Below are 26,504 nucleotides of genomic sequence, written 5' to 3' on the forward strand. Positions count from 1 at the left end.
TGTCTCTGTGGCAAGGACTGACCTGAAACTATGCAGGGTAGGGAATTATGAGATACAGTCTGAGCTGATCTAAATCGATTCAGTACAAATCCACACCACACCCTTCACACCTGTCTGCTTCTTTTTCCACTGCTACTGTCATAGTCCAGAGTTTCATCCTCTCTCCCCGTACTACTGCCTGCTTGCATTATATACACTGCCACTTAATTGTTACATACATTGTCACTGTCATCAGTCATCTTCCTACAATAGATCTATAACTGTAAAAAAATCTTGTAATGGCCTTTCATTGCCTATAATTTAAATTCCAACTGTTGAAATGGGATTCAAATCTCATCAGACCACTGCATCACATACGGTTTGCTTTCACAAGCCCTCTCTTTCAACCACCTGCTATTCCATAGAAGCATCTAGTACATTTACTTCTTTGCTTATGCTGTTCATTTTGCCTGTATGCATTTTATACCTATTTGCCTAACTTTTCTTGACCCTTTGAAGAATCTGCTCAAATATTTCCTCTATCATTTTCCTTGAACTGTGTGACCTTCTCTCTTCTCCCTGTATACAAATAGAAGAATTTGTCTAGTATACAAATAGAAGTCAAGGAGCTTACAGTCTAGAAGAAAGTTAGAAATGTAAGTAAGTCATCAAATTTTTTTTCCAGTTTTACTGATATAACTGACATATACATTGTATTAGTTTAGGGTGTACAACATAATGATTTGATATGTGTGTGGTGCAAAATGATTATAATAATCACATATTTATCAAGTATCCATTACATACTAGGCACCATTATAGCACTGAGGCTTGGGGACGTGGTAATAAACTAGACTCTCTCTCTCCTGAAGCCAACATTTCAATATAATAAATGCTAGTTTAAATAAGTATTTCTTGCTGTTGACTGCTGAGTCCAGTCATAATGTTTTTTAAAAAAACTCAACTAGTTGATGAAATAAATGTGAGGGGGGGAAGCATTTAAATAAAAGGAGCATGAAAAAATGTTGATGGCATGATATACACAGGGCCATGGGGAATATAAATAATTCTGGTGCATAAATCTAAAGAAAGGAAACTTAAATTGAAATTTAATCCAAATGGAGCAATTGACTTAATATGTAAACTTAAACAAGTCCGTTAAACTAAGCTTATATCTCTCATTAGTAAAACAGGAAAGAATACCAAACTATTCCACTGAGATATGTGAGAAATAGCTAATGACTATAAACTACTGTGGAAGCATAAAGTGCTATAAGAGTGCTGAAATATGTATCATTCCTGAATCTCAAAGGATCTTAAAGTAAAAACAATCATTAATTGCATTGACACAGAGAGGCCTTGTTCCACTTATTAATACTCTATTAATACCAAAGAACCTTGGTAATTTCTACTATGACAGGGGCCCCTATGACAATTTAAAGGGTTTTGAATACTGCAAAACTGCATGGAAAACTGGATTTTATAAACACAGGTTATGGGAGAACCAGTACACTTAATTTGATTTGTTTTGCCAAGCTTCTTTTGTGATTAAAACATGGTCTGAGACTTGAGGCACAAAGACAACCCCAAGGTAAAATTTCTAGATATGAGCAGATGCTTCATGTACTAGAAGTTTACTACAGATATTCTCTCTCCTGTAATAAAGAAGGGTATTGGATATCTCTTAGCTCTCTTTAAATATGGAAATTGAAGTTACAAGTTTTGATTTAGTGTTCTAGATTCTCAAAGGCCTGCCTCCTAGGGTCAGCCTTGCCATTTACTAGCCATGTTTGCTAGCCAAGTTATTAATTCTTAACCTCTGCAAGTCTCATCCTCATCATCTATAAAATAGAGTATAAGTATTAGGCACACCAATCTCTGCTGGACCTCAGCTCCACTATCCTCTTCTTTATCCATCACCACTTCAACTTAACACACAGCAGGAAGCCTTAGCTCCACTATCCTCCTCCTTATCCATCACTACGTCAACTTAATATGCAGCAGGAAGAAAAGTCCTCCACACAGTAGGCCCGTTAGCAGAATCTTCTGTCAGCCCCAAGAGTTAGTGCTACATACTTCAGCTTTAACAAAAGGTGAAGACCTTAATTTAAATGTCTTTGTGAGGCTTCACAAAAGAAAACATACCTACATTTACTAAGCATTTACTATGTGTCAGGCAGCGTGCTAAATTCTTTATATTAAGTGGGCTTAGTTCTCATAGAAGGCAAGGGTTGGTATTTTAAGAAAAATCAGAAGAAAGATTATAAATCATCCCTGTTCAGAAAAATTTAGCAGCCTTGTAGAAAGGCAGTAATTTGTTTCAGCCTCAAGACCAAAGAAAGAGCCCAGAGTCAGCGACAGAGACATCAATGGTTTAATGGATTGGGACGCTTACACTTCTGAAGCGAGGTCTGGAGTGATACCGTGCTGTATGCAGCAGAGGGCAGGACTTGAAAGTGGCAATCCTTGAATATGAGAATCTGTGACTGTACTATTTTCAAAGACATATGAGAACAAAATAAAGGCTGAATAAAATTCTAAAACAAAATGAGTTTTCTCTTTCTAAATTCTAAAATTATTAAAGAATAACAACTTGAAAAAATGTTGATTTAATTCATTCTTTTATTTTTCTTTTAACAACATCAGATAACATGAGCAAAATTATATTGCTCACTATAGTTACACACATTCTTTTTTGCTTTATATAGGTTGTAAACATATTTATGTGGATAAAATTCTTGACTAAAGATATATTCCAGAACTCTGATATATATTTTTCTGAGTTAGGACAAAAGAACGCTTATGAAACTTTCATAAGATACCAGCATGACATCTGCCATTTTTTAAGAGTTTAATTTTATGTTACAGCTTTTAAAATAACTTTTAGCTGAAGTGTTATGCAACAAAGAATCTGACTATACAAATCTTGTTCATAACCATACTGGTCATTTAAAAAATAAAAAAATAATAAATTTCACTCAACCAGCTAGAAAAAAATAGCTACCATAAGTTAAATACAGTAAGTATTTTAGAATACTTTAAATATAGGTGGAATTTATAATGACTAATTTCATTCTATCTTGTTTTATTACTTATTAATGCTTTTCTTTTAAAGTAACATACTACTTTAAAATAAAGCCAAGCTGCTTAGTATTTTATAATTTCATACTTTTTTTGTAAATTTCAGACCCCCAAAACTTCAGAACAAGGATTACAAAATAAACAGGCTTCAGAATATATTTTGTTTGGTAGGCAGAATGATTCTTAATCTTTGGAAGTAGAAAACCTTCATGCAGTACTTATTTGCTCTACCTGTCCATAGCAGTTCCTATCAGCCACCTACATAGTCACCCCCTGGGCATATGATACTGACACATTTTTTAATATTATAAAACCCAGTATTTGCTTATGAAAATTAGTTGCATTCACGGAGAAAAAATTCAAATATTATAAACTTGATGCAAACTCTTGCTACTTATTTCTTATTTGAGAAAAAGATCAAACCAAAAAGGTCTCATTTTCATAAAACCTCCTTACAAATTACCAGACACACTTATATATATAGGTACTATCTCTTTAGAGAGAATACTGTTAGAAGTAACCTAAAATCTAAGTTAGACAAATTATTCAACTGAAAAGTATTGTACTGATTATATAGCCTTGGTTCCCAAACAGTGGCTTTCAACTTTATCCATATACATAACATAAAAATCCTCAAATATCTGTGAACATTTGTCTCAAATATTTGAGGAAAGGTGACATTAGTAAGGCAAACAAAATAACAAGTAACAAAGGCTTTCTTCTAATCCTAGAGAATGAAGCAAAAGAAAGATCTTGTAGGACAAATTGGAAAAGAGAAGGAATTTGAAGTAAATTTAACCTTGGACCCTTTTATTACATTGCTACTCTTTCTATTTGCACAATTTAAAGAATAAGAAAGGCCAAAAACTATTTCTTAGTGGAAAAGGCTGCAAGGACAGCAAAGCAGCTGAATACTGATGGAGAAAATACAGCAAATAATATAAAAATTGATACTTATGAAAATAATCAAGAAATAATGGTACAACCATTCTGAACTTTAAGAAACAGCTAGGATAACAATGAATTAGAAAGGCAGTAATATGCTGAGTCTTCTTAAGTTATACACCAAAGATTTACATGTAATTCTTTAGACATTTAAATCTGTTTGGGAACACCTATTTACCTATGAATTTGTCTCATTTCTTAAAACTTAGTAACTGATTCCCATCTGAATAAATATTTTAAAATTATTAAAACAAGCTTCTTAGCTGCACTTTGATGGGATTATATTAAAAGCTTCAAAACACTAATCCCATCAACACCAAGGTTATTGTAATCAAGTACATTTAGAAGCATTAATTAAATTTGCTATCACCATCACCACATTATTGCAATGTCACAGAGACTGAGTCTTTCCTTTCTTCAAGACAAATTACATTAATATGGTTACTGAAAGCTTTCAGTAATAGGGAGGAAAAAATGGTTTTTATCTTATTTCAACATAGAACAGAATGTTGAGGTTCTTATATTAATAAAAATATCAGCACTTGATCTATAAATGATGTCCACCACAAGGGACTTACAAGTGTTTTAAAGACACCACTAGGGGACACTTGTTAAAATTTATCTCTGATACATTTTTTTAAAACCTATAGTAACTTTGCCTTAAAACTGATTTAAGGTAGTTGAAGGTAGTTGTTTTTCAGAAACATTTGAACAATCCAACACTTGGTATGAATACTCAGCTCAGCAACTGTACTAAAACAAAACTGCAACACTTTATAAGACTAACTGCAATTTTCAGTAGCTGTGTTCAACTGTGTAACAGAATTGTAGTGTTCTCCTAAGCCATATGCATGTCTCATATATCTGGAATGAAAAAAGGAGAAATGAGTAGTTTAGTCAAAAAAATTCATTCTATATTAATGTTTATTATGTATATAAAACCAAGTACTCTGAATTAATCACTACACAGGGATATCTTCAATAGACTTCATTGATATATTACTTAACACCATCTGAAAAGCTGAGCAGTCAGTATGATCTGGTTCAATCACTCCACTGAGTCTGTCGAGTAAAACACAATCATTGGAGTGAAAAAAGAAAGACTGAGATGCTGAGTGCTCAATAAGCTTAAATTTTTACCTAAACCCAAGCCATTAATGACTACCTTAGTAGGTTTAGCTAATAAACACCAAAGCCAATGGTAAATTCTATGCTATGTTTCAGTGAACTGTCAATCAAGTAAAATACTTTTACAGTATGAAGAAAAAATTTCTAAGGAAATAAACAGACAACATGAATGTATTTCAGCTTTTACACTTGTTGAAACTTTTACCATTATTAATGTGAAATCAGAACAATATGAAAACTAATCCTAAAATAACTGTTATCTTCAGAAATGATTTTATTCTTAACTCATACACAAGAATAAATCACTAGAGATATGAACAATTATCTAAATCACAAATTTTGACAAGACTAATTCTGTAATTCCTTTAACATAAAATAAGTATAATTAATGCTACTGAAGATAGATTTGTTTTGATTTATCAACATATAGCCTAAAACCTTTTCATAATCCTTTATGTTTTAATTATGAAAAATATTATCAGCAGGAATTTCTAAGTACTTACACAAGTATTAACGGTTTTTTTGAGTATTCTTCACCAACTACAATAGGAGGAGAATCTGCCTGTATTATCTCTATTGGTGATCGTAAAATGTGAGATAAGGCTCTTAGCTACAGAAAAGAAAATGTAAAACAAACAAAAATTAAAAAAAAAAGAAAAAAAGAAAAGAAAGAAAATATATTAGTAAGGAAAATAAGGAGGTAAATCTTATCCAAATCATATACCGCTGAGTTTATGAGTAGGGCAACCAGTCAGAGCAGGGATCTGCTCTTGTTCCTCAATGTACACACCAAGATCCTGGCACATAGTGGGCTCTGTGTGAATACATATTTGTTCAAAAAAATATATATATATATAATATTTATTAAATCAAATACATAAGTTTCAAGCCCTGGCTCCACAACAGCTTTTTGGAAATATCTATGCCATAGTTAATGAAGCAAGGTGTATGATTAGAATGGGCTCATTATACCAATCTATCTTTTTTCTTATACCTAAAAATAACATTTTTTAAAAAGCTAGCATGATATGGAGGGTGCAAAACAAGCTCTGAAAATCCTAACATCCTATTTAAATCTTCAGATATCATATAAAGAATTTCTCTTTAATAATTTAAATTCACTCCAATGTGAAAACAGCAACTTAAGAATGAATTTACAAACAATTTATGAGAAAATGTCCTTCAAAAGATGTTTTAAAGTTTTTCTCAATTTAAAAAGAGTTGCTTAGGTCTCCAATCCTGATATTAATTTGCATTCTTATAAAAAAGGTCAGGCATCTTCAAGTACACCTAATGTAGTCACAAAGCTATTATGAAAACTTGCTGAGTTTCAGAGAGAAAGGATATAAAACAAATGGACATAGTTCCCTCTGGTGGCTCAGAAGAGGTACAAATATAGAGACTGCTGAGAAAAAGACCATGACGAAGCATTCATATCTTCAAATAACATAGTTCTTTAAGTAAAATAGAGCCACAAGCTAAGATTAATCATCATTACACAATAAAATTAATAATACCGCTAGATGCATCCATCTGGCACTTCAGCTTACAAACTTCTATGTATATACTCTTTCCCTTATTTAATATCCACAAATGGCCTTCCAGGTACACGTAGGGGTTTTATTATCCCTATTCAACAATTAGGAAACTGGAACTGATTCCTCAAGGTCCAAAACTGAGAAGTAAAAGAAAATAACCAAGACCTTTCTTTCCTCTTACCTCCTGAATTTCTAATGCCCTAGGCTACCTCATCACCACTTGACTTTAATGAAACAAGTTAACAGTAAGATAAACAATTGGAACTTAAAAAAAAATTTGTGATAAACACCTTATAAGTGACTGAATATATTTTTTTTTACAAGTGAACTTTAATTTTTAATGCATCATATATTGCTTTCACATCAATCGGTCAGTATCAACTAGGAACTCAAGACACAACTATAATAGATGTGGCAAGATTTGATCTGTAATCTCACACAAAAATAATGTTTTCTATTTCTGATATCAGATGTTACTTTTTCCAATAGTGATTCTCATCAGTTGAACCACTAAGGTAAACTTTACCAAACTTGATTAAAATCTTCAATTTAAGAAAGTCCATAAAATCAAATATATTGCCAGTAGCAACATCACAAATGGAAACATGCAGATGCAACACTAGCCTCACCAACTCACAGACCAAACACTGGGCTATTTAAAATGACATAGTGCTTCAGTTCCCAAAGGCACATACTTTAATTGAAAGCCTAAGAATATGAACTCCCTATTTCAATGTTTTTTCATTAGAGAGATAGCAAATATATAAAGAAAAGGAATCTTCCAAGAGAAATTTGGATCATCTGAAAAATGTCTGAAAACTACAGAAGAAATTTTAGAAATACAATCCTCAGTCACTATGAAAAGTTATAAACTTACCTCAAGCTGACCTCCCCATGCAGCTGTGTTTACAATATCATCACAGTACTTTCCAAACTCTTCTATAGAGAACAGATCAGAATACAGCACTTAATTTTTATAACTCATGTTAGATCCTTTTTTATAGCTCCCACATTTCCTAATGAAACTCCTTTTTTACCTGTACTCTCCAGTATTTATTTCCCAAATCCAAACTCAACTCACTCTTAACTGTCCATCAACGAGCAAAAGCAATTCATTTCTGCTTCTCTCCCTCAGCCTGAGGCCCAGTCACCTTGACTGCATTACAACCCCAACTCTTTCTTTACCGAGGCAGTGACCTCTAAAATTGTCACTATTGTGACATATATTTTAAAGTCCAAATCTGCATCTGAAAGAATGGGCTGAAAGACTGAAAAATGTATCATCTATAAAATCAGGTTCACTGTAAGATTATAAGATATATGAGAAGAGAATCGGAGTACAAGTACAAATGAGCTGAACCTCCTTTCCCAGTGATAGCATCAAATAGTGCCTCCACATATTTTGGAAATGTTCATTTTATTTGCATCAATATAGGTTCTAGCCACAGAAAGGTCTTTCTAGATCAGTCCTGAGAGGAAGTAAAAGACCTAATCAGAGTTCAACAGCATACCTTGAGCATGTACACGTTTACACACAAAGTTAAAATGGGAAACTAACACCCCCTTGTTTGCAGGAAGGGAAAGAACTATGGGCACCTAGGAGAAAATATGTCCTGTGTGTCTGTCTCATATCCTAACACTCAGAACAGTGCCTAGAACAATTCTTGGCACACTGTGGCCTTCAATAAATATTGGCTGAAGGAAAGAAGATAGTTTTTCATCTTTTTCTGATTTAGCATGCTGAGTTGCCACCTCCTCTCCACTGCCCTACAGCTAGCAAAGTTAAGGACTCCAGCTCTATTAAATAAGAGATGACCTTGACCTTCCCCTCTTCAATACAACCTGGCCATATAACTTGCTCCCTGTGAATACTGCCACCCCTGCTGCCTTATCTCAAGGACTAACTTTCTCCTTTACTCTACCTTCTCTTTCAGAAATTCTTCAGTTTTTGCTCTGTCCTTTATTTGCTAGTTTTGTATCTTTTTAACCTTCCCATAAATATTTTATCTTAATTATCAAAGATATTATAGAGACTAATAAGGCAGGTTATTAACTGATTTGTTTTTGGTTTTGCAAAGTCAAATCCTGCCTGAATATTATAGCTTACTGAAAATAAAATTAAATCTCCCAGGAGTTCCCGTCATGGCACAGTGGTTAATGAATCAGACTAGGAACCATGAGGTTGAGGGTTCGATCCCTGCCCTTGCTCAGTGGGTTAACGATCCGGCGTTGCCGTGAGCTGTGGTGTAGGTCGCAGACGCGGCTCAGATCCCGAGTTGCTATGGCTCTGGCGTAGGCTGGCAGCTACAGCTCCGATTCGACCCCTAGCCTGGGAATCTCCACATGCCACGGGAGTGGCTCAAGAAATGGCAAAAAGACCAAAAAAAAAAAAAAATTAAATCTCCCAAAGCACAGGATAAATGGAGGAAATTAGTTTTCCTAATCATTCTCTACTTACAGTCTTCAGGCCCTATACTTCCAGAGACTAGTCAAAGCTTAACTCTATGAAATATGAATTTATGACACATTTTTAAAAGTAATGAATCTTATTTCTATTTTTATCTTACATAAAAGATTAATATATTTAACTACAAAATGGATAAGTACTTAAAAGATCTTAATTTACCAAAATGTGGTAGTATCTATTAACATTATCTAAATTAATTTTGCCTCAATTTTGAGTTTTTTTTCCCCCCAGAAGGACTTTTCAAGTTTTTCTTATTTTCGGTTCCGAGAAGCCCTTGATTTAACAACCAACACAACAAGAACATCAACAACACACAGTAAAGAAAAATAAATTACCTGGTGTATACATCTCTCCTGTATTAGGATTCGTTAAAAATGGCAGGAAGTCTTCCACATGACTTTGCATATAGTCAGCAGTTTGACTTCTTAATGCAGCCACAGTCAGAGTGCACTCCTGTTCTTTCAGTTGATCTTCAATGGCTCTATACATACAGTGCCCATCAGATGGAATCTGTTTAATTTCCAACTGTCTAGCTCCCAGTATCTGAGCAAGTTTTTCACTTTCTACATGTCTAGCTCCAGTTAAGTTTTCAATTTCAGCTTCAGCTATCCTTTCTTCCCGCTCCTTTTCCAATGCAGCTTTCTTTTCCTGCGGAGAGAGGAATGTAGGAAAGTTAATTCCTAAAAATTAGGGCTAATTTACATTTATTATGGGGATAGAAATATAAGATTCTCAAAATTTTTGGCCATTTTTCTCCATTCTCCCACAAGTACTACCATATCAGTGATCTCATCACTTAGAGAATTTTCTATATTATGAACTCTATTAAAAGCAAATAACACTTTTCATCTTATTGGGAATCCAGCATGTAGCTCCGTACTAGGACAAAAAATTCCCTCAAATTTTTTTGAAGTCTATTTAAAAATTATATGCCAAGTTTCTGAAAACTTAACTTACTGATTTCAAAGTACTATCTTAGGAATGAGTTCTCCTAGGCATTAAAGCAACATCAGTTTCATATTTAAGTCTAAGCTAATCCAAACTTTTTAAGTATCACTCCACCAGTGAGGTCTTAAAGTGCTCAACTGCCAGCTCACCAGTGAGGCATTAACATGCCAAGGCCTTTACAAGGGTACAGGAACTATTTATCTTACTTAAAAAAAAAAAAATGTGTGTGTGCATACACATACACACATTTAATTAAAATAACAGATTAAAAACAGTCTTCTTTATGAAAAATTAAAATATTACAGATAAAGTTTCCCTTAAGGACCATTGCCAATCACAGTGACTACTCTAAAGGTCTGGTGTGTATCCTTCTAGATTTTTTTATTTCTATGTATACTTATCAATACACATGTACCCAAAGAAAATGTATAGGAAAAAAATATCTTCACAAAAGTGGTATCATGCATTACATCTGCAACTTGCTTTCCTTACTCAAATGTCATAAGAAATCTTCCCATGCCAGCATATACAAGGTTGAGATGGGGAGAGGGCAATGAAAGATTTGTGACATGAAGGATGGATAGGACAAAGTGGGAAGGTTGAGGAAAAAAGGAAAAAATTCCTAACAGTTGGAATAATAAGAATCAAAAGCCAGAAAACACCATATGTTTCACAGCTGAACACAGTCCATATAGCTAGAGTACCAGAGAAAAACGTCAAGAGATAAGGTTAGAGGCAAAAAAGATGGTATATAGTTAATATACATGGAATCTATGCATATATACTTTAAAAAAATAAAACACCAGAAGAATATACACAAAATATTTATAGTGTTTTTCTATAGATGGTAATTTTATTTAGTGTTTAGCCTGCATGTATGTGTGTAAGAACATCTAAGTCTTTATATTTCACCTGTATACTGGGATCAAGTGCTTTTTAAGAGAATAAAAAGAAACTAAATTCTATAAATCTTGATATTGATAGCAAATCACAGTGAAGGATTTGGATAAACCAAGAAAAAAAAGTAAAAGGTAAAGATTTTTACGTCCCTAGCTCTAACCTCTCCTTGGGACAGAAGATGTAAACGCAAAGGCAAATTTCAGTGTCACTTAACGCCACCTGCTTGTATTATACGCCTGTAATGTGCCAAAGTTACATAAATCAAAAGCAGTATTATCTTCCTACTAAACCTATTTAAGTTTTTCTTCCCAACTCCAACCACTGCCAGCAGTAATATGAAACAACTTACATTTCACTGCATACCTACAACTGTGGATCATAGTGGCATACAATCTTAAAACACAAGATGGCACTACTACTTTTTAAAAGATTATAAAAAAACATTTTCAGAGGGGAGAGGAAGGATAAGCACCTTGGATATCATTTAATCCAAAACCCCTTATTTTCCTCTTCTGAGGAAACAGCACGCAGAAAGATTTCCAAAGGCCATACAGCTGGTTAGAAGCAGAGTAGGGACCAAGGACAACACAGAGAGCTCCTTCTATCCAGGCACCTAAATCAGAATAAAAGTTGGAGCATACAGGAGCTGGAGTTAATGATGTCATGTACTAGTTACTGGAAGAGTGGAACTTTATACTCTCTGTAAAACCTTAATATAAGCCTCTAAAATGCTACTCCAATCACTTCATTTTTTTTTTTTTTTCTCTCATGCTCTCTGCTTCAATACTACAAAGCAATTGTGTTTCCTTTCCAGGGCATTAGGTATGAAACCCACTCGATTCTTTTCCCAACCATGTAGAGTTTTCCAAAGGAATGAGGCACTTTCCTTTCACAACCCTAGCACTGGGGATAAAAATGGCACCAGTAAATTCTAATAAAAATGTATTTAAGATGAAAACAGTACATAACTCTTGAATATACTGTCATTAAAACTAGTCATGTTGAATAGTAATATAGCAAAAATAATCCTAAAATCTTAAGAGTTGGGTACTTAGTCCAGGGGTGTATCAAACCTTCAGTATGCCATTGAAACAAGCTAGGCCTCAGCTTTCTCATTTGTAAAGTAAAAAACTGATCTAAATCTTATTCCAAGCTCTCAAATTTCATATTTTTGGAAGCCAGTTCTAAGTTCTACTTCAGGATCTTTCCACCATACCACTGAGCTTTCATTGAAGTTCTCTCAAGTAAATGAAATACTTCCTATGCTTTTCCACATTAAAAATAAGGCTTTGGCTCTATAATATTCCAATAATAAATCTTCATATAAAGTTTTGTCATGTTTTTCTATCAGAGAGTTGCTTCTCTCCCAGTTAACTGGCTCTTCATTCCTCGGTGCCACAGGCAAAAAAAAAAAAAGTGATTTGACGTAGTCTAATACTCAATTATCCACTGTTTCCAGGTTCCATTTTCTTAAATACTACAAATGTTCAGTGTTTTCTGTTCCAGAATCCTATTAATATAATAAAGCAATAAGAAAATTAAGGAAGTTTTATTTTTTTTAGTAATATATCATGTTAACATAGAAGGAAATATTTACAAATCATTCTGAAATAATTTTCATATATTTGTAGTTAGCTTAAATATTCTGAAAAATATCTTTTTGAGATGGAGTCGACAACTTTAATTATAAGCTTTGAATTGTTTTCCAAATAAAGACATTGGTAAAAGTATTTAAAATAGATGACCTCTTATACCAATATTCCTGCATGTGACAAAATAAGACGGTTGTATATATTAAAAAATCTATTGCAATGGTCAGATGCTCATTACTAAAAAGTCTGAAAGAAATCAGGCCATGAGAATTAAAAATTTTAACGAAGAGGAATTAACATTTCCTACAACACTTTTTCTTTAGGCTACTCTTGTCCATTCCCTTCACAGGCATTTGACATCACCAAAGGATGGGAAGAGTTGTGTTTATTTCAGAGAGATCAGTTCAGCATTTTTGAAAATGCGCCAGCAAGACAGAAACTTTTGAGTTCAAAAAATTAATATGCATCAATACAAAAGTTAGGCTGCTTTTTTAGATGGCAGGATATCTCATATATTCATATAATTTACTTTTGATTCATTGATAAGAAACTTTATTCATTACTTTCCCGAAACATAAAGAGATTGTTTTGTACACTGTATTTTGATACTTACATTCTTATTGTTATAGTCTTTACTGTTTTCAGTGAAAGTTGTATGTGTCTTAAAGGTATAAATCTTCCTTTACAAAACTTTACAAATTTCTTTTTTCCTTGATATCTTATTAACAATTCTCATCACAATCTGAACCATAAAGATCCAATTAGAGTTTTCTTTTGACCAGAGTTTTCTTTTTTTGATAAGGTAGCTGTGGATTTTATTTATTTGGAATCTCTGATCTCCACTCACAGTGGCCTTGAGTTTCCCTTTACGATATACAATAGATTTGGGGGTTTTTGTTTGATTTTCCTTTTTCAGATTCTTTTCCCATTCGATTTTCATAGAATATTGGTTAGAGTTACGTTTTCCAAAATTAAATAGGTGCTACTCTTAAATACAGCAATTACTAAGTATAGGTAATTCCAACAAATATTTTATTATGCTTCCGCCCAGCAAAATTTCTGCCCTTTACTTTTGATCTATAGAAAATAGATGGTAATTATAAGGCTATAACAGAAAGAATACTAAATTTCATAAGCCTATGAAATTCACAATTATAATTACTCAAGAATAAAGTTTTACATTAGTATGAGAAATATTTAACAATTTGCAACTTGAGCAACTTTTAAACAACTACTTGTCTTAGGTTGAATTTTAAGTACTATGCAGTACTTAACAGTGAACAATACTATTATTGTTCACAACTAGATCAACCAAGTTGTTCTCCAGGCCTGTGTTAAGGCTTTGGAAACAGTAAATTACTTAAGTCACAATAACTCTATGCAGTAGGTATTATTTCTCCCCATTTTATACATGTGAAACTGAGGCTTAAAAATGTTAAGAATCTTACCCAGGAGTTCCCGTCGTGGCGCAGTGGTTAACGAATCCGACTAGGAACCATGAGGTTGCGGGTTCGATCCCTGCCCTTGCTCAGTGGGTTAACGATCCGGCGTTGCCGTGGGCTGTGGTGTAGGTTGCAGACGCGGCTCGGATCCCGCGTTACTGTGACTCTGGCGTAGGCCGGCAGCTACAGCTCCAATTGGACCCCTAGCCTGGGAACCTCCATATGCCGCGGGAGTGGTCCAAGAAATGGCAGAGACAACAACAAAAAAAAAGAAAAATCTTACCCAAAGCCACCACAGTAAGTGGGATTAAAAACTCCCATTTGAGTTCCCATCGTGGCTCAGTGGAAACGAATCCAACTAGGAACCATGAGATTGTAGGTTTGATCCCTGGCCTTACTCAGTGGGTTAAGAATCCAAAGTTGCCATGCACTGTGGTGTAGGTCGCAGACGAGGCTCAGACCCTGCGTTGCTGTGGCTGTGGTGTAGGCCGGCAGCTGTAGCTCTGATTCAATCCCTAGCCTGGGAATCTCCATATGCCTCAGGTGTGACCCTAAAAAGCAAAAAAATAAAAAATAAAAACTCCATCGGACTGACACTGAATTTAATGCTCTAATAAATTATGTACTACTAAATTATAAGATACAAAGCTAGTTTAAAAATAAACATTTAAATCCTAGAAAACTTCAAAATCGGATTTTCAAAGGGAAAAGGCCTAACCTAATCTAATCTCATTCTCATAATTTTGATATCATAAACTCGTTATATCCAATAAATCAGTTTTCTTATAGCTCTATGGTGATGCAAAATGTCATCCCCATACCTGTTCTTGTGCATGTTGTTTCTTTCTTACTTCAAATATCCTAACTAAATAATTATACATCCTTAAAATGACATTTATTTAACATTTAGCACAAAAAATTTTTCCTTCTCTGAATTTTCATCACAACTAACCAATACATATATACCTACATAATTCTGATAAGTTTGTACACCTATATATCTTGCCTAACTTCTAGGTTCAAATTCTTGTTTTATCATGTAATACCACAGTTTTTAACCAAAGCTGTACTTCAGAATCACCTGGGCTCACACTCTTAAGATTCTAAACTGTAAAGTCTGGGATAATATATTTGGAAAACATACCCTTTGCATACCCCACTTCCTAGCCTCACCCTCCTATGAGAACTGCTAACTGGACATATTACTTTATACTGGCTTCAGCCTATTTTCCTCTCTATAATAGGGATAAGAAATTCTACTTCATAGGATTACTGTTAGGACTAAATGAGATTTCATATAATCTAAAGCCTAACATAGTCTCTAGCACATGGCAAGTACTTAATAAATATCAGTTAAGGTTCTTTAGCAAGGAACTCCATTTTTTTTCCTATTCCCTTCCTATACAACACCTAGGATAGTATTAAGCTCATAGTACTAACAAATATTTGGTGACATTCATACCCGTCTCTTTTGTGCTTTTGATATCCGAAGTGGCTGATTCTCAAGAACCAGGTTTGAAATATTAACAGCAACAGAATCTATCTGAAGGAAACAAAAAACATTAACAAGTTAAATAAAATACTTTAAATTTATTATTCAAAGTGTTAATTATTAAATTATTATTGAAAGTCACAAATATGTGTCATCTCACAATTCAAATTTGAATAGCACCAATACTAAATGTCATAGCTTTGTCTCCTCTCTTTTTAAGGGAGAATCTGTCAGATTCCCAAGACCTTTCCTTATGGTTCTTCAAAGATTCCTGCATGGTTTCCTTCCTTCTTAGAATGCCTACTGCATTCATCTAAATACTTCCTATAAATGCTAAGTCATTCACCACTCCAACTTCCATTCTCTAAACGTGCTGACTCAGTTCATTACTATTTTCATAACCTCAAAAATGGTGGCAAAGACCTTTCTCCATCCTCATTAGCTGGAACCCGATGAGCACTGCTTCATGACCCTAGTAACAAACTGAGTTTCTTCTATCCTTTCCCATCTACTGAAAAACTATAAGTATAGGAGTTCCCATCGTGGCGCAGCGGAAACAAATCTGAACAGGAGCCATGAAGTTGTGTGTTCAATCCCTGGTCTTGCCTAGTGAGTTAAGGAGCTGGCATTGCTGTGAGCTGTGGTGTAGACTGCAGATGTGGCTCGGATCCTGCATTGCTGTGGCTGTGGTGTAGGCTGGCAGCTGTAGCTCCAATTTGACCCCAGCCTGGGAACCTCTATATGCTGCAGGTGTGGCACAAAAAAAAAAAAAAAAACCCTGTAAGTGTAAAATAATTATCATTATTACAATGAATCTTAATCATCACATAACCATTATATTTTGCTCAAGAAAAAAGATACTAGACTTATAACAGTCAGGATTAGTAGCTGGTATTTTAATACTACAACTATAAGTTAAACTAGTTTTTAGCATGACACATACATGATACATATTAAGGCCTCTAATAACAAGAGTCTCCAAGGCTATGGCCCAAATGATCAAAATATCAAAATCAGATTAAGGCTTCAAAGAGTGCTTATCAACTTTAGGGAAATTAGGATTCCTAGATTTTTCAGAGGAATTTGTTAACATTTACAAATGCCATAATGACAACAGGCAAAATACAAAAAAGCATCTGAAAATAAAGAGAAAGCAATGACAAAAGAATTCAGGTAACTTTCAGGGGTTTTAGTTTAAAAAAAAAAAAGAAAAGATAATAGTTCAAAATAAAATGACAGTTTGTATCTTAACATTTGAACAATATGTAGCTTATCAAATATTTTTTTTGTCCTTAGAAACCTAGGAGATAAATCTCAAGTTTGAAAGGCCTGAGAAAGCAACAAAACTATCTCACCATTAGAAAAGATAGGGAGACAATTAGGAATACGCTGATTGTGACAACACAAACACCTGAAACATTATGCCTTGTTACTTGGAAAGAGAATATGTTATAGGCACTGAAGGCCAGGATCTTGATGACTGCCTAAAAATTTAAGAAAATAAGACTATATTTAATATAACAACCACTGTAAATCAATACAGATAAGCTGTTTTCCCTGTTAGGAGCAGATCAAAAATGAATGGAATGAAATAAAATAAAATTTATTTATGGTAGATAAAATTTTGCATGTACATAGGAACTTTCTATCAAAAACAGGAGTGAGGTTATGAGGTCTAGGATCTTTGATATCTAAAACCCATGCAATAAACCAGATAAAATGGTAACAATTCAGTATTCACATTCTGAACTCTGGCTTTGGTACTTAATAGCTGTTATAAAATCAGAACAAAGGTTTTAATCTGAGTCTGTCTCCCATTTGAAAAAGGGGGTTATCTACACTTACTTCAAAGGTAATACTTCATAGTGTGTTACTGTGGGAATTATATGAGATAACACATGTAACACGTTAAAGTGTATGGCAGACAATACATTGTGCATGGCTACGGTGATGAAATAAATATTAGCTAAAATGATGATAGTTAACAGACTCCAATTTAACCAAGAAACGTCAATACATTTCCATTCATTACAAATTGTTAATAAAGAACTTTTTTTTTTTTTTACTACTTCTCTTGGAGCATATGGAAGTTCCCAGGCTAGAGGTAGAACTGGAGCTGCAGCTGCTGGCCTACACCACAGCCACAGTTAACACCTGATCCAAGCCACATCTGCAACCTCTCCTCCTTAAAAGGAGAGGTTGCTTAAAAAAAAAAAAATCAGTAATATTTATATCATATGAATGTGAAGAAATTTATGCTCAAGAAAGTTAAGCAGGTTACAATCCAATAACCAATTGCCCAGATTACAATCCTATTTAATGTCAAGTCTAGAAGACTGGTCTTCCAACCTCCATTTGGTGAAGCTTCCTCTAGTCCATCTTATCAATCTGTTCATCTTTGGGGCAAGTGAACAGTTAAAGAAGTGGACTTTCTTTGCTGTCCTCCCTTAAAAAACACACTCATGTAAATCTGGTCAGAAAAATATCAGAAAGGTGATGCGAGAGATTTCTTTCCCTCCAATTTTGTGATTTATACATAAGTAAACGGTTTAAGAGAAGTGCACAATTGCTATCAAATGCTGTAGACAAAAAAGGAACATTATTTCACATACTTTACTCTCCTTAGAAGTCAGCTTCAATTGCTCCAGTTCCTTTCTATGTTTCTGTTCCATTTCTGCTTCTAACTTAGCAACATCTTCAGTGAGTTGCTTCCTCCTCTTTTTGTCATTTTTGGGAACAACATTCTTCATACTCTGAATTTTGGCTGGAAAGCCACGAAAATCATTAGATCAAAAACCCAGGGATTCAGAAGAAACAAGAAATAGTAACAATAAGAGGATGGTAAGAGAGGAGGATTTAGAAGTAATTATAATAGCAAGAAGAGTAATTACATAATAGTTACAGAGAAGAGCCCAGAAAAATATGGACTGCCCCCCCAACCCCAAATAAAATCTAGTAACACAACCGTCAGTTTGGTGTGGTAGGAGTAAAAAGGAAAAAAAAAGACTCAAGTTTTTAAATCTTTCAAGCATCCCTTCTGAGGAACTAGGGAAGGAATAGGAAATGGAGCTGGGAGAGGGGCCTGTGTCCAAGTTCGTAGTTTCCAGGTGTTTTCAGGCACCCGCACCAGGACGGTAGCGGACTTAAGAAACAGCTTCCGAAGATCTGGGGGATTATGGGACCCAGGGGAGGCGGGAGGGAAGAAGTTACTGGTTACTCTGGAGAAGCCTAGGAAGATCCAGCTCCGGAACTGGCCCGCCATGCGCCCTTCCCTGGGCCCTGGCGTCTTCTAGGTTCCCATTCCCCGTCACCTTGTAACTCCTTCTTCTCTTTGCGATGCCTTCTCACCAGCTGCTCCTCCTCATCAAGCTCCTCGGTCAAGACTGCCTCCATGACGACCAGGTAAGCCCAGCACACGCGCGGGAAGAAACCAGCACGACCAGCTACAGAGCACCTTCCACCCTTCAACCCTCACCTTCGGCGCCATTGGCCGCAGCTGGGACCCAGCCCCGCCTTCAAGGCGGTACCGGATCTGAGCCGAGCCTTAGGAGCGAGGAGGAAGAATGGCGTACTAAGCATGCGCACCCCCGCGTGACGCACTCTGATGGGACGGGGCGGGGCGGGGCGGGGCGGCGGGGGTGGAGCGCAACGGAGTGTGGGGGTGTGGCTTAACCGACTGAAGTTTGCAGCCTGCAGTAGACCCCGGCGCTAGAGCGCTTTTGGCAGTAAAGCTACTGTTGTGTCTGCTGACCAGGCCGTGAAGCGCGCAAAGATGACGTTGTAGAAACCGTTTTGGATGTTCTTTTTGTTTTGTTGGGTACCTCGGACCGTGTCCTTTAATCTTCGTTTTTGGTGCCATTACTAGGAAGTTCTTTTCAAAAGGTAAGAAGGAAAAATAAAAAAATTTCAGTGAAACTTTTAATAAGTATGAATGAGGCTCTTTGTGCTGCGTAAGTCAAACAGTAGGGAATTAAGTTCTGTTTATTATTTTCAAGGTTATAATACCGCAGTTCCGAAGAAAAACAGCTAAGTAATTGAGAAAATGCCGCCTCTTGAAACGCCTGTAGCGATGGAAACAGAAGAGATAGTAAGGACTAAGTATCATAGAACACAGGAGTTTAAAGACCTAATCTCAGTGATAAAGAAGCTATTGTCAGAGCGTTTGAAAAGTATCAGGGAATTGAGATAACAGAAATGTGCAAGCCTGATGGGGCACGAAATCGATTTACTTAAATTAAGCCAAACGAGAAATTCTTACAGCATGCAGAAAAAAAGAAAAGAAATCAAGTAAAGCGAAGAGACACCTAGAGGGCCAGTCCAGGAGGTACAATCTTGGCATAATAGGAATACCTGAAACAGGACAAGTCAAATGAAGCTGAAACTATAATTAAGGAACTAATCGTAGAAAAATCTACAGAGTTGAAGAAGGAACCAGATCTGCAAATGGAAAAAGTTAACAGGGTATCATTAAAATTTAATGAAAGCAACACCCTGACATATCCTGGTGATATTTTTAATTTGAAGGGATAAAGAAAAACTTCTACAAGTATCCAGAGAAAGCAAGTTTCTTTACATGGGTGAAAGTCAGGCTGACTTCACATTTTTCACTTGCAAGTCTTAAGTGCCAGAAAACAATGGAACAATGTCTTCAGAGTTTTAAGGAAAAATAATTTTGAAACAAGTATTATATACTCTGCCAAGTTATCATTTCTGTACCAAGGCAGCTGGAAGACATGAAGGGGTAAAGAAAATGTATCTTTTGAAGTTCCCCTTGTGGCTCATGGAGTAAGGCAAGAACCCAACTAGTATCCCCAAGAATGCTGTTTGATCCCTGGCCCCACTCAGTGGATTAAGTAGCCAGTGTTGCCCTGAGCTGGGGTGTAGGCTGCAGCTCCTATCCATATTCCCTGGGTGCAGGCCTAAAAAATAAGAAAATGCATATTTCAAGTACAATCCTTGACAAATTTGCTAAATGATATTTAGCTAACAACATGAATTAAAATGCCTCGAGGAAGCAATTGTATGAGAAAGTTACCGGTAAATATTAAACTAGTTAAACAGCATTAAGGTCAAATTGTTACATAGAGTTACAAAATGAAATGCAAAAATAAATTTGTAAGTCCTGTCTAAAATTTCAGTTTAGGTCCTTTTAAATTGTGAAAAGGCATGCCAAACATTTAATGAATAGTTTTATTTTTAGCATTGTAATATAGATAAAGATATCCATGTTCCTAAGCTAAACAAGTAGATAACAGGACTTTGTCACTGTGGACAGAACCTGTAGAATAAAGGTATATCAAATATTAATCTGACAAAATAGGAAAACCTGTCAATCAAATTTGCTATTCCCTATTTTTAAATAGCGAGGAGGGGGAATAGCAAATTTGTCTGTAATGTAATATTGGTAGTGTAAAGAAAATTCCCAAATCACTGGTTGGGGGGCGGTAGTAGATTAAAACCTTGTTTTATATACCTCTTGGCTACAGAAAATCAGTACCTATTGCTTCATGTAGTAGCTCATTCTAGTAAATTTGAAAATGAGATAACAAATAAAAATAGAAAACATTCCAGTTTTTTGGATTGGAGAGGAGGTGGTGAAAAACAGCATTAAAGCATTGAAATTAGATTGACACAGGAATATAGCTAAGTTATTTCACTCATAAACTGGTTAAATATTCCTACCAAAAAGATTAAAATTGGATCAAAAATCAATCTCTAACCCTGGATACATTAGTATAAAACAAAGGATAAAAGAGTTTAAAGACAATGGAAACTATAAGTCATAGAAATGGATGTAGGGAGCAATATTTTTATTAGAACTCAAGCTTATATAAGTTCTTGTGATATTTAAGAAGCTTTATGTGGTAAATAAATGGCATTCATATGTAAAACAAATGTTCAGTACTTTGATGAGTGATCGTTTTAATGATGTACACGTTATTGGACTCTGAGTTCATACTTATTAATCAAGTAAATGATGGAGTTCTCATCACAGCTCAGCAGAAATGAACCTGACTAGCATCCATGAGGACGCAGATTCGATCCCTGGCCTTGCTCAGCATTGCCGTGAGCTGTGTGTGGTGTGAGCTGTGGTGTAGGTCGCAGACATGGCTCAGATCTGGTTTTGCTGTGGCTGTGGCATAGGCCAGCGGCTATCCCTCCGTTTCCACCCCTCGCCTGGGAATCTCTATATGCAGCTCTGTGGCCCTAAAAAGACAAAAGACAAAAAATGAAAAGTTGAGATGGTTAAGGAGTTGTTAAATAGTTGAGGTGTGTGTGTATTTGCATTCTTTTCATATTGTACAGAAACATTTCTAAATTATTTTATACTAGGGTATGGGGAAAAAAATTTCTAGAAAGCACAAATGATCACATTGCAAAAAAGCCTACAAACTAAGTCTAAATGCTGAAGTCACACACTTTTTTAAATGCTCTTAGGTAACTTTTGGGTCAGAAAGGAAATTATTGGAGTTCCCATCATGGCTCAGTGGTTAACAAACCTGACTGGTAACCATGAGGTTGTGGGTTCAATCCCTGACCTCACTCAGTGGGTGAGTGGCCTCACTCAGTGGGACCAGGCATTGCCATGAGCTGTGGTTTCGGTTGCAGATTTAGCTCAGATCCCACATTGCTGTGGCTGTGGTGTAGGCTGGCGGCTACAGCTCTGATTAGACTCCTCACCTGGGAACCTCCATATGCCACAGGTGCAGCCCTAAAAAAGATACACACACAAAAAGGAAATTATAACAAATGCTGATAATTTAAGAACTGCAACAATTAGGACTTTCTGAAATATATGGATTATGAAATGGGTGTACAAAAGGTAAGAAACTAAGCATGGGAACACTAGATGAAAAATGGAATATACACCTAGGAAAGACCTAGTAACTGGACCTTTTAAATTTTGCTATCTCCGATTCTAAGTAGTGGATTTACTTCAATATAATATTCTCAGTGCCATAGTTAACTTCTTAGTGACAGATTTTTCCCAACTGAGTTTTATCATGATAGATTCTAAGGAGCTAACAGTTGACTCTCAGAAGCCAAATTCTCTTCTATCACCACCACCACACGTCACTGTTTTTATTCTCCCTCTCTCAGATCTCCAGAGAATACCTCTTGTTCTATGTCATTTTATTGAAAAGTATAGTCTTCAGAAAAGTAGCATCAGCATTGCCTGGATGCTTGTTAGAAATACGGTATCTCAGATTAATAGCAGCATGGGATTAGATTATAAAATGTTATTATGCATCTACAAGACTGTCTCACACAATGTATTATAAATATTTAATAAATGTTAAAATAGTATTAGAATCTAGAAACAGGTTTGCTTAAGCCATATTATTGTATGAGAGATTTTGTGATTGAATTTAAGCTATTGCAGCATCCCTATTTGAATTAAAGATTTGGTCACATTTTCCAAATATTTCAGGTGAGGATTGGTACTCCTGTTTTTCTTCAGTCTTGGAAATTTGTAAAGATGAGACACAAAGGAAACTTCAGATTGAACAATTCAAGTTTTAAATTTTGAAGGAGTAGAATTTAAAATGGTAAAGAAAGAATGAGCCTTTCTCTAGTGAATAAAATAACCATGGAATAGATTTAAATTAGATGTTTCAAAGTTTCTGTATAAAATCAGACATCCATCTACAGCAGCTATAAAGGGCCTGAATTATATATAGTGGGTAACAGGTGGATAAATAGCATTGGCAGTAATTGGAACAGTAGCTCTAGCAAGTTACACACAGGACATTTTAATTCTTAAATGTTCTGTTCCCCTGAAGGTGATAGATAACACCCTTGTATTAGCAAAGGTGGGCTAGACCAGTACTGCTCAAATTTGAATGTGGGAATAAGTTGGGAGGATCATATTAAGATGGAGATGTTGATTTACCAAATTTAGAGTAAAGCTGAGATTCTGTATTCCTTACACGGCTGGGTTGTTGATGCTGCCAGTCTGGGTGCTTACCACACTTTCAGGTAGAATAATAACAAAACCTATGCTGTATATACTATCCATGAAAATGAGGCTCAAAATCAGTAATTGGCTTAAGACCACACAGTAAGTATTAGAAACAAATCTGATTTCAAGACTAATTTCTATCATCTACATAATCCTGCCTTTCATCCATACCACAGTTCCTACTTAGAGGATCGTGGAGAGGATAAACTTTACATAGTAATGAAGAAAGCCCATTACTTCATAGAAGGTACATATGCAGAAAACAGTATCTCACAGAGGGGAAAAAGGAGTTTTGTTTATAACCTATTGAGCATGATTGGTTACAGGGACATTTGTGGATAAGTCAGACAGGTATTTAGAAATGCAGGTCCAGAGCCAGAAGAGATGTCAAATTTTGGTTTTAGTTTTCTGATTTGAAGGTGGTATTTGAGGACAGAGAAGAAAAAAGGGAAGGAAGTTAAAACTTAAGGAACACACCTATGTTTACTGGGTAGGTATTAAAGAAAAATGGAAGATTTAGATTTAAAGCTACAACTAAACACAGCAAACTATGCGCTACAGTCAACCCTATACCTTTGAGTTGAATAATAAGGAGTAGAAGGGGCTTTTATCTTTGTACCAGGTTTTTTTAAAACTTAAAATTGGCAAACTATAAAAAAAAATCTATAATGGCACACATTATTCCATTATACCTTCTAATTTTGTACTTCACCACTAGCTGTACCTAGTTGATTTTTGTTGCTGGTGGCAGTTATGTTCTTAAAAGTTTCTCAAAGACTGAATTAGTGAATACTATATGATTGTCCCCAGGATTAGATTCCTGAAAGCCTTTGGTCACATTATTGTCACCAACTGACCTTGTTTTAGTATACCTTGTTTAATATCAGTTTTAGATTCACTAATATTGAACTCATGGCCACAGAACTAGGATGTTACTTTGTCCCACTTATCTGGGATTGTACATGTCAGACTGACTCAAATTTTCTTTGCTGCTCTGTACATACACATGAAAGGGCCATTTATGTTTGATTTGAGGTTACTAACTTTAGTAAGTGAACTCTCAAATACAAAATCTATGAAAAATAAGTACAGATGAACTAATTTAACATGTATTTTTTTTTAGGGCCACACTAACGGCCTGGAGCCCTATGGAGGTTCCAGGTTAGGGGTACAATCTGAGCTGTAGCTGCTGGCCATGCTGTAGCTGCTGGCTGTGGCTGTGGTGTAGGCTGGTGGCTACAGTCCAATTCCACCCCTAGCCTGGGAACTTCCATTTGCAGTATCTGTGGTCCTAAAAAATAATTAATTAATTAATTAATTAAAATATTCCTGTAGAAATTTTGAAAATACAGATGATGATAAGTGTTACCCACTATCAAAACCATGCAGAGATGTCCTGAGAACAGGGTATTTCTTTCCAGAAATCACTTTTAAATTACTTTCAAATTTAGAATAATACTATATATATAAAATTCTTTTTGTTCACCTGTAATTATAATATAGACATTTTTCCAAGTCAGTTATTCCTCAAAAACATATTTTAACTGCTGCATATTTCCCCATCGCATAGGACAGCTGTCAAAATCACTTTTCAGCCTATAACTTGCTTAATTTCTCAACAATATTAGACATACTATTGACTATTCCTTTTGTCTGCATTTCTACTCAAATGTGGATGAAGCCTGGTCTTGTCCCTCCATATAAAAAGGAGTGTCCTCTTCACACTCAGCTTTCCTATTGCCCTGTTTAACCTGCTTAATGTCTCTCCAAAACAGTTATTGCCATCTGATATACATACTCTTCTTAAATTGAGTGTCGTCTATCTCCTCCATAGCAAAGATAAAGGAACAACCTAAATGCACATCAGTGGATGAATGGATAAAGATGTGTAATGGAATATTACTCAGCCATAAGAAAGAATGAAAGTTTGCCATTTGCAACATGAATGGACTAAAGGGTATTATGCTTTAATAAAATAAGTGAAATAAGTTAGAGAAAGATAAATACTGTATTTTTATCTTTTTATATGTGGAATCTAAAAAATAAAACAAATGAATATAACAAAATAGAAACACATCCATAGAGAACAAACTAGTGGTTACCAGTGGAGAGAGGGAAGTGAGGAGGGGCAACATAGGAGTATGGGATTAAGAGGTACAAGCTACTATGTGTAAAATAGATAAGCAACAAAAATATGTAAGATAGTACAGGGAATCATAGTCATTATCTTATAACTTTTAATAGATGATAACCTTACTGAATCACTGCCATATAACTGAAACTAATATAAAATTATAATTCAACTATAGTTCAATTAAAAAAAAAAGCTGTTACCAACTATCTAAGTAAACTTATTCAGTTTTCTCTTTTCGTGTAAATTAAATAACTAAATTTTGAACCATATAACAAAGTGTGGATGATTTATTCATTTCATCAGTCTATCCAACAATATGTTTAAGGGCCTGTTATGTAATGTGAAAGGAACTAAATAGTCATTCTTCCCCTAAATATCCCAAGTGTTAGTGGTCAAAGGTTCTTTCATTTGAAACTGAGAAATATCCATTAGGATGCAAGACACAGACACCTCGAGGGCTCCATCTGGTATCATATCATATTTGTTTGACCTGTGTTGACAGTGTTTCCACATATTTACTTGTTTAAACAAGCAATAAAACTGCTTCTATAATTTTTTTCTGTTTTATTTTTACTGAAGTCCAGTTGACAGCCACATATTTTTATTGAAGTATAATTGACTTACAATATTAGTTTGAGGTATAAAACAATGATTTTGTATTTTCATACATTACAAAATGGTTATATTAACACGTTACCATCTGTAACCATACAAAGTTATTACAGTATTGTTGACCACATTCCCTATGCTGTACATTACATCCCTGTGACTTATTTTATAACTGTAAGTTTGGACTTCTTAATCATCTTCTTCATGTTTCACCCATTCTCCCATCCACTTCCACTCTGGCAACCACCAGTCTGTTCTCTGTAACTATAAGTCTGTTTCTGTTATA

General features: G+C 35.1%; 1 protein-coding gene and 1 long non-coding RNA gene across 4 annotated transcripts; one reads left to right on the plus strand and one right to left on the minus strand.

Annotated features, from left to right (window-relative positions):
* Nucleotides 1-2,583: 2,583 nt before the first annotated feature.
* Nucleotides 2,584-19,035, minus strand: OTUD6B (OTU deubiquitinase 6B). 3 transcript variants are annotated; one of them, XM_047783627.1, is made up of 7 exons: nucleotides 18,824-19,035; nucleotides 18,125-18,276; nucleotides 15,483-15,563; nucleotides 9,474-9,786; nucleotides 7,549-7,610; nucleotides 5,637-5,743; nucleotides 2,584-4,869 (listed from the first exon to the last, which is right to left on the minus strand). In XM_047783627.1, the coding sequence occupies exons 1-7, from the start codon at nucleotides 18,903-18,905 to the stop codon at nucleotides 4,788-4,790; spliced, it is 879 nt and encodes a 292-aa protein (XP_047639583.1). In that variant the 5' UTR covers nucleotides 18,906-19,035; the 3' UTR covers nucleotides 2,584-4,787. The 3 variants fall into 3 exon arrangements, with proteins under 3 accessions (XP_047639583.1, XP_047639586.1, XP_047639585.1); XM_047783630.1 differs by lacking the exons at nucleotides 18,125-18,276; nucleotides 18,824-19,035 and adding an exon at nucleotides 11,459-11,599; XM_047783629.1 differs by lacking the exon at nucleotides 7,549-7,610 and having other exon boundaries at nucleotides 4,785-4,869; nucleotides 18,824-19,032.
* A 159-nt stretch (nucleotides 19,036-19,194) lies between these two features.
* Nucleotides 19,195-19,999, plus strand: LOC125129193 (uncharacterized). The gene is made up of 2 exons (XR_007135430.1): nucleotides 19,195-19,394; nucleotides 19,508-19,999. It is a non-coding gene; the product is annotated as an uncharacterized LOC125129193 (long non-coding RNA).
* Nucleotides 20,000-26,504: the final 6,505 nt, after the last annotated feature.

Source organism: Phacochoerus africanus, chromosome 6, assembly GCF_016906955.1.
Source record: "Phacochoerus africanus isolate WHEZ1 chromosome 6, ROS_Pafr_v1, whole genome shotgun sequence".
In the NCBI taxonomy this organism is placed as follows: Eukaryota; Metazoa; Chordata; class Mammalia; order Artiodactyla; family Suidae; genus Phacochoerus; species Phacochoerus africanus.

What these genes read in the sequence shown, in the direction of transcription:
- OTUD6B (XM_047783627.1), bottom strand. Translation starts at nt 18,905, where the DNA reads ATGGAGGCAGTCTTGACCGAGGAGCTTGATGAGGAGGAGCAGCTGGTG. An exon ending in TGACTTCTAAGGAGAGTAAA is followed by an intron (nt 15,564 to 18,124) that starts GTATGTGAAATA and finishes TGTTTCCTTCAG; the next exon opens with ATAGATTCTGTTGCTGTTAA. An exon ending in AAAAAACCGTTAATACTTGT is followed by an intron (nt 4,870 to 5,636) that starts GTAAGTACTTAG and finishes TTTTCATTCCAG; the next exon opens with ATATATGAGACATGCATATG.